Source organism: Carettochelys insculpta, chromosome 1 (genome assembly GCF_033958435.1).
Source record: "Carettochelys insculpta isolate YL-2023 chromosome 1, ASM3395843v1, whole genome shotgun sequence".
NCBI lineage: Eukaryota > Metazoa > Chordata > Testudines > Carettochelyidae > Carettochelys > Carettochelys insculpta.
The window spans coordinates 255,651,624-255,669,295 of record NC_134137.1 but is presented as its reverse complement, the minus strand read 5'-3'; the positions used below and the strand labels follow the sequence as shown (position 1 = coordinate 255,669,295).

Sequence of the window (17,672 nt, the reverse complement as noted above, 5' to 3'; positions counted from 1 at the left end):
GCACTTGGGACAAATGGTAAGTGTTGCCATTAACAATGGATTTGATATTACTTCAGTACTCAGAATATTTGTCTTAAAATTACTAGAATACGTGCTTTATTATCCAGCCTCATCTAGGAACCAAGGATGCTGGATAATAAGATGTACTGGTTGTTTGAGCTGCTGGCCCCTTTCCCCTCCAACCCTACCCTCCTGCACAGCTGAATGTGTCTGTTATCCAGGTGCGAGGTAACAGGGCTTTAACTGTAAATACTCACTTCGTAAGAAGTCATTATTACAACCAGTTTCATATTCACAGATCAAGATGGCCATGTAATTTTTTTTAAGTAATATGTTTTTATATGCTTTAAATTCTGTCTTGTTAGCTACAAGTTTGTGGTCTAATTCCTCCATCTTTGACACTTGTAGGAGTCAGGCAACAGGAAGAATGTCATTCACAGGAGCATGATGGTACATTTCAGTCAGAACAAGTTTAGAACAGAAATTGCAAGCAATGAGTCACATTCTCATTAGTACCAAGATATTAATTAGACACCCACAACTGGCCTGTGCCGACCAACTTGGGCGCAATTCAGGAGTCTGTTTTGTTGCTGTATAGGCATCTGGGCTCACACTGGAGTCTAGGCTCTAGGACCCTGTGAGATGGGGGATCCCAGAGTTTAGGCTCCAGCTTAAGCCCAGAAGGCTACATAGCAATGAATAATGAGAATCTAACTACAACTAAAAAACACTGTCGCCTGAGCCTTGCAAGCCTGTTCCTCAGGTTGACTGTGCATTGTATGGAGCAGTATCTCCTTTTGTTTGTTTTAAACATGCTGCCTATTAATTTCATTTGGTGATTCTATCTTTGTGTGTTATAAGAAGGAGTTAAAAACACTTCTTTAATTTTCTCCATGCCAGTCACGATGTTATAGACCCCATCATGTGCCCCCTTGTTCATCTCTTTTCCAAGCTGAAAAGTCCCTCTCTTAATCTCTCCTCAGGTGGAAGGTTTTTCTACAACCCTAATTAATTTACTTGCCCTTTTCTGTACCTTTTCCAATTCCAATATCTCTCTTTTGAGATGAGACAACCAGATCTTCATGTAGTATTCAGGATGTAGAAGTACCATGGATTTACATAGAGGCAGTATTTATTCTATCTCTTATTTATCCCTTTCCTAATGATTCCCAAATTCTGTTAGATCCCACAGTGGTGGTTTTGGGCAATTGTTCATCTGTTTAGAGAGTTTTCTCTTGCAAAAATCTAGTCTTTAACCTTTCTTCTTTGATGAACATGTGAAGCCATTGGGGATGGGAGTGAGTCATATGTGGATGATGTGCAGTTCTAAGTCTCCCTTTTATCTGATCTTGATGGTAGTTTTTCTTTTCTATTTTTCTCCCAGGCTGTTTCAGAAAGTGGCATGCTAATAAATGGCGCGAAATATACTAATGAGGCACATATGTAAATTCCCTGCACCTCATTAGCATAAGGTCACGTGATTTGGAGTTCGGAAGATGTTCTTCCAGACTCCAAAAGGGTGTGTAGAAGTGCAGCCCCTGGGGAGGGAGGGTCTTGCAGAAGGAAGTCCTCCTTCCAGAGGCCCCTTCTTCCTGAAAATTCTTCCTGTGCTTCTGCATGCCATTTTTGAGTCCAGAAGAGCATCTTCTGGACTGCAAATCATGTGACCTTATGCTAATGAGTCACTGGGAATTTACATACATGCCTCATTAGCATATTTTGGGCCATTTATTAGACGTGTAGAAACAGCCCCACAGATTAGATGGGAGTGATGTGGTTAAAGCACAGTCAAGATGTCCTTGGAAGTATCTAGAAAGGACGGAAGGGGTATCTTCCACCTCTTTTCTGTCTAGCTCTTGGTCTCAAGGCAGCACTACCGCTGATCACTGTGTTTTGGTTAGTTATTTGCTTTCACCACAGTTACACACACATTTGTCTCCTTCAGAAGCTATTCTGAAGGGTCTCTTAGAAGTTGTACCTAGTATAGCATGAGGCTGCCCGCTTTTTTTAGCAGTGTTCACTATAACAGTCAAGTTTCCTGAAGTCTGTACTGGCATCGTATATACTTATTGGTTCAGCTCAGGGAATTTTTTTTTTAAATCTGTCCAGTCTTCTTCCTCCTCCTGTGCTTGTTGAAATCAATTGAAATCTTTTTGCTCACTGTCCAAGGCCTTGTCTACACTACAGAGTTCTGTTCGCAAAAGACAGCTTTTCCCTACAGAACAGTAGAGACATACATGCAACAGTTACTTTTGGCAGCAAAATTCTGCTGTTTGCTGACAAAGCCATCTTGATGAGAGGCATGAAAGTTTTTTGAGAGAAGTTACAGCAACAAAGCTTTGGTGTAGGTACTGTTGTCATAACTGACCTCCCCCAGCATCCAACATTGCCTGCTGTGATCACTCATTTCACTGTTGTGAACTCTGCTGTCCTGCCAACATATTCCCATTCCTTTTCAAAGCTTGCAGAAGCTTTGGAAGCTTTTACACTGTCAATATGGAGAGCTCATGGAGCTGATGAGGAGGTAGTGGGAAAACTCAGAGGGAATGAAAGAACCATTAGTGTAGAATCAGAAGGCGGTCAGAGCCGGCTGCTGCTCTGGGGAGAAATAGGAAAGAAGAAACTGTTGTGCTGTGCAGAGCTTGAGTATTGGGAGGGGGAATTCCTCTCTCCCAAGATTGTGTGCTCAGGCTGCTCTCTGAGCAGCATGCCAATACATTCTGCCCCAACACACCCTGTCTTGTGTCTCCCCACGTTCCCCCTCTCTCTCTCTCCCTCCCTCCTCTCCCTGCACTTCAGTTGAAAAGTGACTGGCTAGATGGATGCCTGTGGAACCGTGGGATTGAGAAACCTGCATTGTGATGCTGCACCTGCCACATAAGGCACTGCAATCACTTCCCAAAGCATGCTATGGTCAGTTGGACAGGTGGGATAGCTACCTACAGTGCACCGCTGTGTGTCAGTGCAAGAGCTGGTGGCATGGATGTGCTCTGCCAAACCAAGGAGCATATCGTGGGCATGCAAAGGCAATTAAAGTGGCAAAATTTTTGTCAGTAAAACTGTAGTGTAGAACAGGCCCTAGACTGGAGTATCTGAAGGCTGAGTGTTCTCAGTTGAGGGCGGTAACTCTGAAATGCTTAGCTTTTGATCAGACTGAACTAAAATTTGTTGACTTTCAAGAGCTGATAAGGCCCAGTTCCTAGGTTTGAATTTTACCTGAGGGAAGATTGTGTCAGTTAAGCTTCTCATGGAAGAACAGTTACCAGATCTAGAAAATATTATTGTAAATTTTACTGGATTTAGCCTGTACCTTTTTGTTGATAGTCTGGCTCATGTAAAGATTTCTTCAAAGTTAACTGTTTTAAGTAATTGTATTTATAGAAAGGTGGAACAGAATTGGGGAGTAACAGAGGTAGCTGTGTTTAGTCGGTATTCCAACAAAACAAAGCAATAGAAATACAGCACTTTAGACTAACAAAATGATTTATTTGATGATGAGCTTTGGGGTTCTTGGTTTTTTTTTTTTTAATATTTGGTCCTAGCCATTATGTTGCCTTCGGTTATGAAAGACTGACAGGGATGAATTTAGAGATAATATTGCCTTCATTAAATTGGCCAGAAGGGATTACCTGCAATAGTGATGAAATCAACCTCCTTGGAGAACTGAACTGTGTCAGGAGTGGTGTGTGCTTACATCATTTTCTTTAAAGAAACAAAATATATACTCAACATATTTTCATTCATTTTTAAATTTATTTGATATTGTATTTTTCAAGCTTACACAGCAATTAGGTTAGAGTGTTGAGTAAATCAGTTTAAAATGTCAAAAGAAAGCATTTACAGTTTTTAAAATTCCCCAATTAGGGGAAAAAAATTCAGCATGCAATTTCACAACCACTTTACTTGAAACTGGCTTAATGGATGTTGTTAGGTATTCTTCAAAAAAAAAAAAGCGTGGGGGGTGGGTCGGTGCAGCGAGAATAGAATCTGTAGATCAGATGATGCTTGGGGAACTTCAGTCCCAAAGAAAAACTTCAGAATTATAAAAACAAAAATTAATGGTCTAAAATTGAAAAGTCTTTTCAACCATTAGATTACAAATTGTCTTGTGAATGAAAAAACAATGTTAAATTCAGCCCAGAGGCCACATTCAACTTTCTTGATAAGATTTATATGGCCCACATAGCACATTCATAGTCTATAGAAGGTAAATTATAATTTTAAACTTAACTGCCTAGTCCCCATGATTGTGAAAATAAATTTTCATCTCAGCCAAAAGTAGACCAATTGAGCTTTGTCAGTCTGAAACAGTGGCTCTGAAACGTGATCCCTCCTACCTGGACCTACGTTAATTTTTTGTGTAATGAGGTCTCTCCAAATGTCACCATTAACAGTTTAATTGGTGTTTGTTTTAGTGAATGAAATGGGTGGGAATGAAGACTGAACTCAGGATTTATGCGACAGCACAGAGAAGGAAAAGTAGAGGAATGAAAGGAGGTGCCCCAAGCCAGACAAATGCAGGAGTATGAGGAAGAGAGATTGAAAAACAAAGGTCAAAGATGACAGGGGTTTTAAAAGTGATAACTGTTTCCAGCTGTTGTGTGAAAGTAACAGTAAGATGCTTAACTGTTCTGTGTGCGTACACACACGCGCTGTCTCTCTGAGAATATTTCTGTTTGTGACTGAAATTTATAGTAAGGAAAGTAAGAAACACTGAGAATGTATAGAGCTTGGTTTAAGGGGATTTATTATGTTTTGATATATAGTGTTGACCACTTGTGTTTTTAACTTTTTGAATCTTAGTGTCCACTGTAATTAATTAATTGTCTAAGGCTCTGTAGTTTACTGTGGCTTTGAAAATTCAGATAGATAAAAATTGAAAAAAAAGCTTACCACCTGTATTCTGCACAAATGTGAATTTAAGTTAGCAATTAAAAAGCTTAAACTCTTCACTTTCTATCGTGTATGAAACAAGTAAAAATTGATTTTTTTTAAAGTCTTCAGATAGTGAACAGATAACTAAGTTAGTTGGTGTGAGCATAATAGGTTAGGGAAGACTAAGCCTCCCTGAGTACAGCTGGTTGCAGGTTTGGCAGGGGAAGTATTTGCTTGTTATGCGTCATGCAGGTTCGGGGGTGGCTGAGGAAATGGTATGTGCAACTCTCCCTGGGGACCAAAGAGGTTTCTATGAACCCAGGAAGCTGAGTAAGACCCAGTGCTGCCTCAGCTGCTCCAGACCCTGTGTGGTGCTTATCAAAACCTCTAGTTTTTACTAAGACACGCTTTACTTGTTGGAGGGGTTTGGGGTCTCGGGATGGAAGGCAAAGTGCAGCTGGTGGTGGGGAGGGGAGCTCTAGCTTGCCCTGGGGGTCCTCTTGGGGGATGAGATAGAAGGGAGTTTTGGGGGCTCCTGCAAGGGAGGTGGTTGTGGCTCAGGGCTATGGCTACAGGTGCCGGGGTGTGCTTTAGGCAAAGGCTCAGGGCTGGGGTCTAGCCTCCCTAAAGCTAGGGTCTTCACTCACCACCCATAAGTTTGTTTGCTGTATAGAGGCTATTGTCTACCTTCCTCTTTCATTAAATCTTCTGTTGATATTAATGGGGAAAAAACATGAAGGAACACAAAGATAATTTGAACTTTGGACTGCTTTATTTGATCACACCCGTGTCTTATGAGTCAGGCGTCATGTTTCTAGAAATTACTGATACATGATGCTTCATAGGTCTCCTTTTGTGCTGCTGGTGATAATGGCCCTGTCTTCAGAGCTGGGCAGCTGGATTGTAGCAGCTGCTGGCTGGGAGCCCAACTCGGGAGGCAGCACTGCTTCAAAAAGTGAGGATGGTATGGAATTTTAGCCAGCTGTTGCCTGAAGATCTGAGGTCGGGGTCAGCAGCCACCACACTCCAGTCACAAAGCTCTGAAAGAAGCAGTGCAGAAGTACATGTGGCATGGTATTGTTTTTCCATTTTTTTGTGTTGCAGTTGAGAGACGTTTGCAGAGACCACCCCATGGCCTCTGTTCTCCAACCACTCACCTATAAAAGCAGCACAGAAGTGAAGTTGGCAATGCTACAATCCCCCAGTTCTTCTATGCTGCTGGGCAGGCCATTTAAACAAGATTCTGAGACCTCTAAATTTGTCTTTAATCTCTGCTTCAGTGATTGAGGTGTGACTTGAGAGTGCTAGATGCAGAACAGAAACTAATAAACACTTCAGCATGGGCAAAGCACCTTGAGGTCAAGGACCTTCCCATTCCTGCCATCTCTGTAGCAGACTTTGCAAGCGTTCCTTACAGCTATTCCCCAGACCAGGAGTTTGCAACCAAAATAGGAAGATGACCCATTTTTTAAAATCAATAAAAACTCAATAATTCAAGATCCGCAGTGCAGGTGAACACAAGATGCTCTTTAACATCAACCATATTTTTTATAACCCCTGTTTTGAGAACAGCATGTGCACAATGTTTTATGATGCAATACATGTTTACTGCAGGACACTCACTGTCTATTGAAAATAATCAGGGAAGGTTTTTATGACTTTGCAAGTATAGCATCAGGGCCGTGTCTACACTAGCCCCAAACTTCGAAATGGCCACTCAGATGGCCATTTTGAAGTTTACTAATGAAGCGCTGAAATGCATATTCAGCGCTTCATTAGCATGTGGGCGGCTGCGGCACTTCGAAATTGATGCGCCTTGCCGCCGCGCGGCTCGTCCCGATGGGGCTCCTTTTCGAAAGGACCCCGCCTACTTTGAAGTCAGAGACTTTCGAAAAGGAGCCCCATTGGGACGAGCCGCGCGGCGGCGAGGCGCGTCAATTTCGAAGTGTCGCGGCCACCCGCATGCTAATGAAGCGCTGAATATGCATTTCAGCGCTTCATTAGTAAACTTCAAAATGGCCATTTCGAAGTTTGGGGCTAGTGTAGATGTAGCCCAGGAGCCACAAAGAAGTCCTTAAAGAGCTTCATATGGCTCTGGAGCCACAGGTTGAAGAGAGCTGCCCCAGACTGTGTAAGGACAGAAAATGCAGACTATGTATGTGGGAGAGGCAGGAGGAGGGAGAAAGCCATGTGTGTTTGGAGAGTTCTTTCTCCAACCAAAGCCCTTGATGCCCAGAAGAGGCCTGGGGTGGTGGAGAGGGAATTCAGCAAGTCCAGTCTCTTTGCTGGCATCAAGAGCCCATAGCTCCTGAAATCTGTATTCACATCTCTGCCTCTGAAACAATTGGCATATTTCTTTCTGCAGTATCACATTGCCAACTCAAATATGCTGAAATAAAACTTGAGATAACAGCAGACTATTTTGTATCAGAGGGGTAGCCGTGTTAGTCTGGATCTGTAACAGCAATGAAGGGTCCTGTGGCACCTTATAGACTAACAGAAAAGTTTGAGCATGAGCTTTTGTGAGCACAGACTCACTTCATCAGATGCATCTGATGAAGTGAGTCTGTGCTCATGAAAGCTCATGCAGCAGACTATTTGTATTTCTAGGGGACTAACACAAAAAAAATAGGGAGAAACCCTTCCCCATTTATTCTGAAAGTAATGGAATCCTGTAGGATAACTTCTGTGGCGTATCAGTCATGATAATAAGCAAGATGTAGTGATTTCCAGAGTAGATCCAGTTGTAATACTTGTCAGATATTCATCTTACTTTCTCCTGTATATCATTTTGAGATCTACTGATCAAAAGTGCTATATTAAAGTACATAATAGAGTTCTCCATAGTTTAATGTCTTGCATAAAAATGTACTAGATAGGAAAATGGAAGGATATAAAAAATGTGCTGGGAGTGAAAATTTATGTACTGTTTATCTCTCTAGGGAACTCACCAAATGGATTTCAGAAATCCAGGTACATAGATGCTCCCAGAATCCCCAAAATACATTTAATGTGAAAGTTGTCTATTAAGTGTTCCCAGGATTCTGTTTGTTTTTTTTTAAAAAAAAAAAAAAAAAGAGTGGGAACTGTCCCTGGCTTACTGTTTTAGTTATGAGAGTCCTACAGCTTGAGCAGTGGGATGGGAACTTCAAGAATGCGGTGCCTAATCAGTTGCAAATTGGATGGGTCCTTATCCATGGTAAAATTAAAGCAGGTGTGGAGCACAGGTGATCTGAATATGAAGTGTCCTGGTTACCAGTTTATGGAGTGTTAACTTCTGTTTAAACACACAATGGGTCCTTATCAAACACTTCTTCCAGCAGTTATAACCAGTCCAAATTCTAAGGGTTTTTGTTTTTCCATTTTAACAAGCATACCCTATCTTCCCCAAGTCTCCGTGTCTTTGCGTTTCTGGTTTTAGCCTTTCCCATATTTTCCCTAAAAGAAAATAATTTTCTGAAAGCAATCCAGCATCTACAGAAAATTCAAACTATTTGAGGTCCCAAGGCATCAAAAAGTCACTGAAATTTGTGACTTTGTATCCAAAAGAAATGCACACACCAAGGATAAAATATAGATACCTGTTCTAGTCCTTGTTGCCTAGAGAGATTTTTCAACTTCTGTTGACTTAGATTGCATTACATATAAATCCCAGTAACCATAGATCAGTAGCAGTTTCTACAATGCATATTGTTCATCATGTTGGTACTGCTGTCCTTTAATTTTGGTTCAATAGGGTTGCCCTTTAACATTATCTTTTTGACAGGGCCTAGTTCTGTAGGGTCCTGATTGATAACTAGGGTTCCTAGATACTATGATAATACAAACAATATGAGGGACTGTAAATGGAGTGACCGTGACTGCCCCTCCCCCTCTACCTTTTGTACTTGTGTTAGTTCTTTGCCTACCCTGTGCTTACCTGTAATCCCCTGTGGTCTGGGTGTAGCAACCCTGTCTCCCCTTCTCCTTTGCACACCTGATTGTGTGGCTTCTGGAGGCTATTCTGTATGGACTGTGAAGTAAGGAAAATAAGGCCTTCTGTCATTTTGGCCTAAATCTTTCATTTTCTGGTAACAGCTTTTCACAAATTCCATGGTCGCAGTGGCAGTTGCCAGCCATAAATGTTGTTTATCTGCTGTGATATAATGTCTGGTTCACTGGCACTGAAGAGCTATATCTTTTCAGAAAACATTCGGTGCAACTTACAGGGAAAGTCCAATATTCCATTCTTTGTATGTTCATATTGGAGGAAAAAACCTCTTGGGGATGGAGTGAAACCCCCTTTACCTGAGTACTTCAATAGATTATCTGAGGTGATGGCTAGAAGGATTGTTAATTTTGGGGAAGACAACGGATGCTTTATCAATTACTAAGTGGTTTAGTCAGCACTGGAAATATCAAGTTAAAACTCCTGTAGCCTGTCCAGTTTCCATACAACATGTCTGGATAAATCTAGTGCTGTATAGAGGAGACATGAAATAGTCTTGAATTAATATTTCATCAAACTGATAGCTCAGCGATTTGAGCATTTGCCTTGTAAACACAGGGTTGTGAGTTCAGTCCTTGAGAAGGCCATCTAGAGGTTTGGGGCAAATAGATTTTAAAAAAAAAAATCTGTCAGGGATGGTGCTTGGTCCTGCTGAGAGGGCAAGGGACTGGACTTCATGACCTCTAGAGGTCTCTTCCAGTTCTGTGAGATATCTATATTGCCATATATTAAGTTGAGTCTTGTTAATGAACCCTGATCTTACAAGGACAACCATGTTGTTGAGATCCAGTGATGCTTTCTCAAGATGGAAAAGTGTCTTTGGAATTCATCAAGAATTCAGCTAGATGCTGCAAGTAGTGGTTTGGCAGTAAGCTTAGAGGTTTAGGTTCTAAGATCACATGCATAATTCCAGAGATTCTGATGCAGTAGTGCTTTCTGTAGTTAGGGCAGTCCAAAGTGCTGAAACAACTTTTTTTTCCTGGTGAGAGAGCCTGTGGCCCCTGAGCTACTTCAGTGTGATTTAAAGTCAGTGGTGCATTGTCTTATTTTATGGGCTACTTTTACTAGTAGTAGAAAAAGATGTATTTCACACTTGTGCTCCTCAGTGAAATAGGTTTTGTTTTGTTTTGTTTTTCCAGTGCTTGCAGGTGCCTGTGTTAGATTTTTAAAAAGATCCAGAGACCTCACTGTAAGACAGGCAGTTGTAAGTGTCCTAGTAAGAAATCTTCTCCATCAAGTGAATCCACAGCTTTGTTCCACGGTAGGTGAGTGAATAGAAAACTGATGAGGGGCAAAGTTTCTACTCGTGTAAAAGACGTCATCCAATTCGACTTCTCGCTCTTGGCTGATTCCCTGCTGGTTGCCCTGTGCAATGTAAGTTTAGGCATTGTTGTTTTTGCACAGATTGAAGATCTCTAGGATTGTAGGAAGAAGGGCTCTGATAGGCATTCTGAAGTTGCAGGTGTTTGAAACTAAGTTTTGAGTGTCTTTGCAAAGACTTATGTAATCCAAAGCCATGTGAGCTTTCCAGTCTGAGGCTTGTGCTGTGTAGAATGACCTGTAGCCTGTCAGAGCTATTATATAGCAGAGAAAAGGGTTGTGGGGGCCTGAAGCAGTGCTCTCTGTAAGCTGAGAACTTGGGTGGCCACCAAGGAGAGATACAGGAGCTGCACAGCAGAGCACCCCTGGTGGTGCACGCTGCAAATACCTTGGTATGGAGAACAAAATTTATTCTGCCCATGGATGGAAAATACTAGAGGCAACTCTGGCCTGAGGTATTTGGAAAATGTACAGATGGCTTAATATAACCTTATGTGAAGGTGTGTCTACATTTTTGCATGTGGTGAATATATGCCTGGAAAGCCATGACCGTGGGGTGGACGGACATGAGAATTTTTTGCTGGAGGGTGATATCATCTTGCAAAGCGAGTGCCCTCTGTCACCACTTCCTCTCTTTGATGCCAGCAAAGGAACCAAAATAGAACTCACTTTCGGTCTTGAGGGCTAGACTTATTTTAGCCAAACTCAAGACCTTGTTGTAAATAGTTCAAAGTACTATATAGTAGTATTCTGGGAGTCTTTGGCTTCTTATAGTGACTACTAATGGCTGAAAGCCCAGGCTGTTGCACAGGTGTAATTCATAAAATCATGTTCTGTATGATTTTTTAAAAAAAAAAGAGGGAGGGAGGCTTGGTTTAATGCACTGTTAGTTGTGTGTTCCCCAACATTTGTGCATGGAGTGATAGTCTAAATAGTGCACTCAGCCATGCTTGTAACTGTTACCATTACTTTGCACTGAGTCAACAGTTATTCTGGGTTTCACAGTGATACACAAATAGTGATAATCTTGTTATACGGATTTTAGACCATGAGGTTGTAAGGTTTTCAAGAAATGTACACTCTTGCTTGCTGATCATAACAGATGGCCTCCATTGCCTCCAGTCTGCAGAAAAGGGGAGTTCTTAATAAAAATCTCATTTCATCCTTTCTGTAAAAAGGGCTGAAACTTTTAGGCATTTGGTAGGATAACCCACTCATCTGGTGTACTGGACCTTCAAACAGCCAGTTGTCATTCCGTTGTGTCTCCCTGCAGGTAAGCTGTTTGGGATGGCATGGGTCTTAGTTTGGACTCCTTTCAGGAGGAAGAAAAGGAAGTGGCAAAGATGCTGGCCCCTACATGCCATGTGCTCATTACACTCCTGGAGAACAGAAGATGATTTTTAGGACAGCAGTGCAAGTCTGGTAGTCAACATTCACTTTTTCTGACCCTACAGTATCTGGGTTTTTAAGGGCATAATAAATGGTCCTCCCATTAGGAATTCCTGCCTTTGGGATCTAAATCTTGTCCTAATGAAGCTGATGGGTTCTCCACATATAAGTCTCTTCCTCCTTCATTTTTCAGTGAAAATTGATTTGCTGATATAGCTATCACATCTGCAGAGGGTGAGGAAGCTCAGTGCTTAGATGACCATTCCACATTACAGTGTGGTCCACAAGGAGAGACTCACCATGAGGGCCCATTCTGCCTTCATGTCCAAGGTGATTTCATGTTTTCATTTACTTGAGTGCATTTCCCCCATCCTGTATCTTTCCTAGATCCTCACTTTCATTCATGGGAGCCTCCTCTGTATACCTTAAACATAAGAATGGCGCTCTTTACCTGGAAAATTCCAAGTCATTTAGACCCTCTAATAGGTTATTTGTAGCCTGTTGATACTTGGTGGGAAAACCTGTTACCAAGTAGACTTGCAGTCTGGGTGAGTAGATGCATAGAATATTGCCACATGTTAATAGGAAGCCATTCTTTAAATGGTTTAGATCAGATGAGTTGCTGCAGCTTCAGTGGCATGCCTTATACATGTTCCAATGATGAAAATGTGCAAAACAACAACTTGGACTTCAGTACAGGCATTCGTGTATTGCCTTTCGGACTCAGTTTTGTGTTTCCATACCCAGTTTGGTAGAACAGTGGTGGCATCCACCTATAGCTAAGAATTTGTCCATCCTTAGTGGAATGTCGTTTGCCAATCTCCCACAGGTAGCAACTGTACAAAGGCTCTTGAAGAGAGGTTACTTTCAGGTGACTGTTGTCGATGTTACCTACCCACCTTTTCCCCCTGCCTCAGTTCTGTACATTGTCAGCCCTGCAGTTTCTAAGGGGAATGCACTCCTAACATCAAGTAGAGTGAAAATATCACTCTTGTGACCTAAACACCTGGATTTTTTAATGCATTTCTGCAGCTGAGCATCAGGGAAAGTTTATTCCTCAAGTACAAATACACAAGAGGCATTCTTGAAGGTGATGAAGGGGATATGACTAGGCTATGTTGGGGACTGGATTTTTATTGTCTGTTAGAGATGAGACCTTTCATTTCTAGAGCAGGTGCCCGTGCTCATTCAGGTGCCCTACCCAGCCAGCTCCCCTGCCCTCTTGGTGACTCTCAAGAGCCATGTGGCAGGAGCTGCCCAGCCCCAAGCTACCCATCCCCGACAGCAGCATGGTGCCAGCCCCAAGAGCTGAACTGCCCGAGCCAGCCACCTAAACTGCCCAGCCCTGAGCTGTCCTGCCACCCCAGCCACCCACAAGAGGAGCTGCCTATGCCACTTCTACCATGCTTGTCATACCAAGTAGTGGAGTACATGCCTGGGGGAGCGGAGGGTGTGCCCCATGTGCTGCTCTCACAAATTGTATTTGCCACATCATGCTGTCCAGTTCACCACATGTGGCAAACGGACAGCATATTGGACACCACAGGCTTACATATTTCTCCTGTGCCTGTTTCAAAGTGTTATCCCAACCTGACTTATATGTATATCATAGTTATTTCCAAAAAAAACCCTTTAATTTCATACAGAGCCATTCTGGATGTTAGTAGACAGTAAAGGGTAGGTACCTTTTAACTTAGTTCTCCAACACCTGAGGTAATCTGGCGCACAGTTAATATTTAGCAAGCCTCAGTAGAAAATGCAAGGTGTTTTTGACAATTTAGTAGAACATGTCTTTTATTTCCTAAAGTCTTCACTTAACAAAAAAAAAAAAAAGCTAGATGCAGTTTAATTATAAAATTACCCAATAAAACTTAACATGAACACAAGCCATCCTGGAAATATAATTCATAGTCACAGTTGGGCATAGACATTTTTCTGATTAGATGATTTCTGTCACATGTTTGTCTTGCTACTACCCTGATATGAAGAGAATGTTGGCAAAAATGTGTGAGGAAGCTTTTATTTCCTGTACACTACCTGTGTTTGACTTTTCATGGTAGACTAGTGTTTCTCAACCTGGTTTTTTTTAGAAAGTACCCTTTTTCCCACCCAAAAAAAAAAAAAAAGAAAATTACCCCCAGACATCTCTTGTGTACCCCTAATGGTGTGCATACCATTGAATGAGAAACTTAGTCCTAAGGTAATCTGAGGTCTTGAGACAAGTGCCATTCAACCTTTCCTGAGTACTATACATTTCAGGAGTCATTTGTTTTGCATACCACCAAATTACGCCTCACTTAAAAACTACTAACAAAAACATGCAAAAGTATCACGGAAGACCACTACTGAAAACTTGCTGACTTTCGACCATCTTATTATCAAATCAATGAATTGGAATAGAAATATTGTACTTCTATTTCCAGCATAAGGCATATGAAGCAGTAGAAACAAGTCTCATACCACTGGTTGAGAAACACTGTGCTAGGGCAGTCTAACACCTTTCATCTTTTTATATATTCACAAGTGTCTTTTAACAGCAGTTGCAGAACTAGTAATTATTGTAATTGTTTTGTTTTCTTTTCACTCTGTATTTTGTCAGTTTAAACGAGCAACACCTACCACCTATTGGTACTATATAAAAATAGCGTTTTAAAAATTTAAATGTGAATAGCAGTAGGTTCAGATATGACTCTCCTTGGCATTTGTTTTTCTGGGTATTGGTTAGATTTAGTATCCTACTCTTTATACAGTAAGTTTAGAGGTGAATTCACGTTAAGTAAAAAACTGAGACTTGATAAAAGTTGAGCGGAGGGTGCCCAATTTGAATGAAAGATGGCCATCTCCAAAGGGGGACGCACAAAGATGTAATGATCTGAAAATATTTAGTGATCTATTAAAAAGAGAATGAGGCCTAGTTAGTCTTTTAGTTGAAATAGAGCCAGAAGTTATTGGTTTCAAGTTGTGAGCATGAAAAACCTAACTGGACAAGGGAATAAATTCATATATTGATTCCTTTAGAACTGGAATCAGACTTGAGTAGAAGGGGAACATAGGTAGAAGTATAAGGACCAAATGCCACTGCATCTTTCTCACAAGATGAGCAGGAGGAGATGGATATCAGAGTGAAAGCATTTGTGTTTCTCTCCCCCACTCACCCAGGAGGGAGTGTGGTGACAGACCTCTCCCCCTCCATATGGAGCAAGGATGAGAAGAGTTGATCTGCAGAGGAATGGTTGAGATGTGGGGACAGGAATGGTTAGGTAGGGAATGAATGAATCTTGGCTTTGTGGATGTTTTTCAGCAATGCTTACTCTCCTGGAAAGTAGGGGAAGGGGAGTTTTTTCAAACTGTCCTTGTTATGAATGGGTTAAGGGCTGCCAAAGTCAGCTTTACCATAGATACAGTAGTGTGGACTCAAAGCAAATGTTTGTCTATAGATCATTCATCACTCAGCTGATGAGCCATTACAAATCCATGGGATCTTTTTAAAAGTTGAAAAAAAAATCTTTAAAACAAGTAAACTAAGGATATCTAAGAAGTCAAACCAAAAGCAAGATGTTCATTATTGACTGTTGTTAACATGTACCAAAGGAATAACTTCCTTTTTTTTTTTCCCCCTATAGCATAAGCAGCACTATAATGGATGTAGACAGCACAATTTCCAGCGGGCGTTCAACTCCAGTTATGATGAATGGCCAAGGAGTTACTACTTCATCAGCAAAAAATATTGCTTATAACTGTTGTTGGGACCAGTGCCATGCTTGCTTCAACTCCAGCCCGGATCTGGCCGATCACATTCGCTCCATACATGTAGATTGTCAGCGAGGAGGGGTTCGTTTTAATTTTCTTTGCTGTCCTCTCCATGCATAGTTATTATTTTATAGCTCTTTCATGAAAATGTCAGTTATTTTATGTCTTCAGATAACTTTCTCTTAATCTGTATATTTGTATGATAAAATTAGATGCCAAATATTGCAGCTTTATTTGGAAGTGTGCTGGTGTATGTCATCACAGATTTCTTTGTGTAGATAAAATAACTTGTTAAAAAATACAGCATCTGCATGACATGGGTGTTGGATGGTTTTTACTTGTCATTTAAGCTTAGGACTTTAAAAAAAAAAAATATGGATGCTTAAAGTTAGACTGCGTTGTAAATCTGACCTGATATTCAAAAGTTCGGCACTCCAAATTTTAAATCAAATTCGGGGGGGGAGAAAAAATTTTATCACATCCACAGAACAAAGTTGGTGTGGTTTTTTTTGTTTTTGTTTTCTCTGTTTTGTTTTTTGTTTTTTTTCCTTCACAGCACTTTGGCCATAACAGCAGTTGTTACAGATATAATGGAAGAGAAATTACGTAGTGTTTGAATTAGGTTATTGTGATTATTGTAACACTGATCCTTTACTGCCTTTATAAAAAAAATCTTTTAAGAGCTTTTGATATTAAGGTGTGGGTCTTTTTGTTTTTTCTTTATGCCCTTGCTTCCGGTTCCAAGTGTTATCATTTGAGTGACCGTTACGTGGTTTGTAACTGAAGAGTTCATTTTCAGAACCATATGCTCTTTCATAAGCTTTTCATTGTTGTTATGCTGCCTTTGTAAGTGAGCGAGTGATTTATAGTTCAGTGTTGGTCCTAGTATATGAGAGACTAGGTGGGTATGGTAATACCTTGTATTGGATCAAGTTTTGTTAGTGAAAGGGGCAAGATTTCAAGCTTACATATAGTGTTCTTCGTGAAAAGACCTCAAAAATTTGTCTGTAGAGCTGCTGGTTTATTTGGGTGCTGAAGTTTTTCATATCTGTTTTAATTACCCATCATTGGAGCTTGTCCTCTGTTTTCTAGAGTACACATTTCTGCATACAGTTTGGAGAAAAGGCTACTGCTGATCACTTTAAAAGTGTAATAATCTATCTTGTTACATAATATGTATTGGTGTTGGCCGGCACTGGTCTACTTGATCCTGAGAATGCAGGATCCTCATAGTTACAAGAGTATTTCTGATTTCTGTGACAAGTTTCCACAAGCTGTACCCTCACAGTATGTTGTAATTCTGTATTTTCAGGCTGTGCATAGTCTTAGTTCTTGTTAATATTTGGCAAGTTTTATAAAAGAGAAATTACATGATCTAAATGCTTCTGGTTTCTTTATGACAGTGTTAATTTTAAGCTATATTCTGAGTTAAGTTTTAAGAAGCCCTCTACATTACAGAGCATTAATATGGTCCCTGATCAACACATGAAGCCATGCTTGGTCTTGTAAAAATCTGAGTTTCTTAAAATGATGTAGTTTAAAAAAAAAATTTGAAAGCCATAGAATTAACCGTGTGGTCAGTGATGTCATTTCAGAGTAAACTGGCTTTGGATTAAATGTAAATACTAGAGCCTATCGAGCTTTTATGTCACACAAAATGTGTCGGAGTGATGCACTCACTCATCCTAATTTCCTTGCATTGGTAATATTACTTGCTAGCTTGTGATCATTATTTCTGTTTCCACATGCCTGTTGTTACCTTCCCTACAAATAGGGGATTACAATGATTAAATTCTACAGAGTGGAACTTGGAAATTTTCAGATTTTGCATTTAGTAACTCATTAGATCAGTCTGTTGCTAAGGAAGAGTTGATGGTATGATTATCTTTTTAATGTTGTTCTTTAGCAGGACTAAATCTTGCTGCTAGATGTTAGATAATACTCTGTCTCACATATTGCAGTGCAGTTAGCTAGTCTCTGATGTTTTACGATGTGCAAAATATGCAGAGTTGTTATATGAAGACAAATATTAAGCATGGAATCTGAATGAAAACAATACAGCTGCTAGACCACATAAGTATTCTTCTAGCTTTCACACACTGCTCTTTTCAGGCTGTAAGAAAGTTGGATTTGTTTTTGAAAGCATTCATTTTTTTTAATGTTTGTATTTTTTTTGTATTTTGGTATTCTTGGAGGTTTTGGTTTACAAAAATGTGTTCTGTTGCAAACTTTACTCTGGTGTCAGAAAAGAGAAGGTTGCATGAAGCACCACGTGTCTGAATTGTGATCTGTCTACACTTGCCCATTTTTATGCCCTGCTGCAGTTTACAAATTTTTGCTAAAAACTGAA

The 17,672-nt window shown here is 40.6% G+C and overlaps 1 protein-coding gene across 3 annotated transcripts in view; it reads left to right on the top strand.

Annotated features, from left to right (window-relative positions):
* Window positions 1-17,672, top strand: part of AEBP2 (AE binding protein 2) — a 91,205-nt gene that overhangs the window by 12,844 nt on the left and 60,689 nt on the right. For all 3 annotated transcript variants that reach the window (XR_012646945.1, XM_075004940.1, XM_075004953.1), the window contains exon 2: window positions 15,196-15,403. Coding sequence is in view for 2 of the 3 variants with exons in the window: in XM_075004940.1 (XP_074861041.1) it covers window positions 15,196-15,403 (208 nt within the window). In the remaining variant the exon portion in view is untranslated. The remainder of the gene's footprint in view (window positions 1-15,195; window positions 15,404-17,672) is intronic.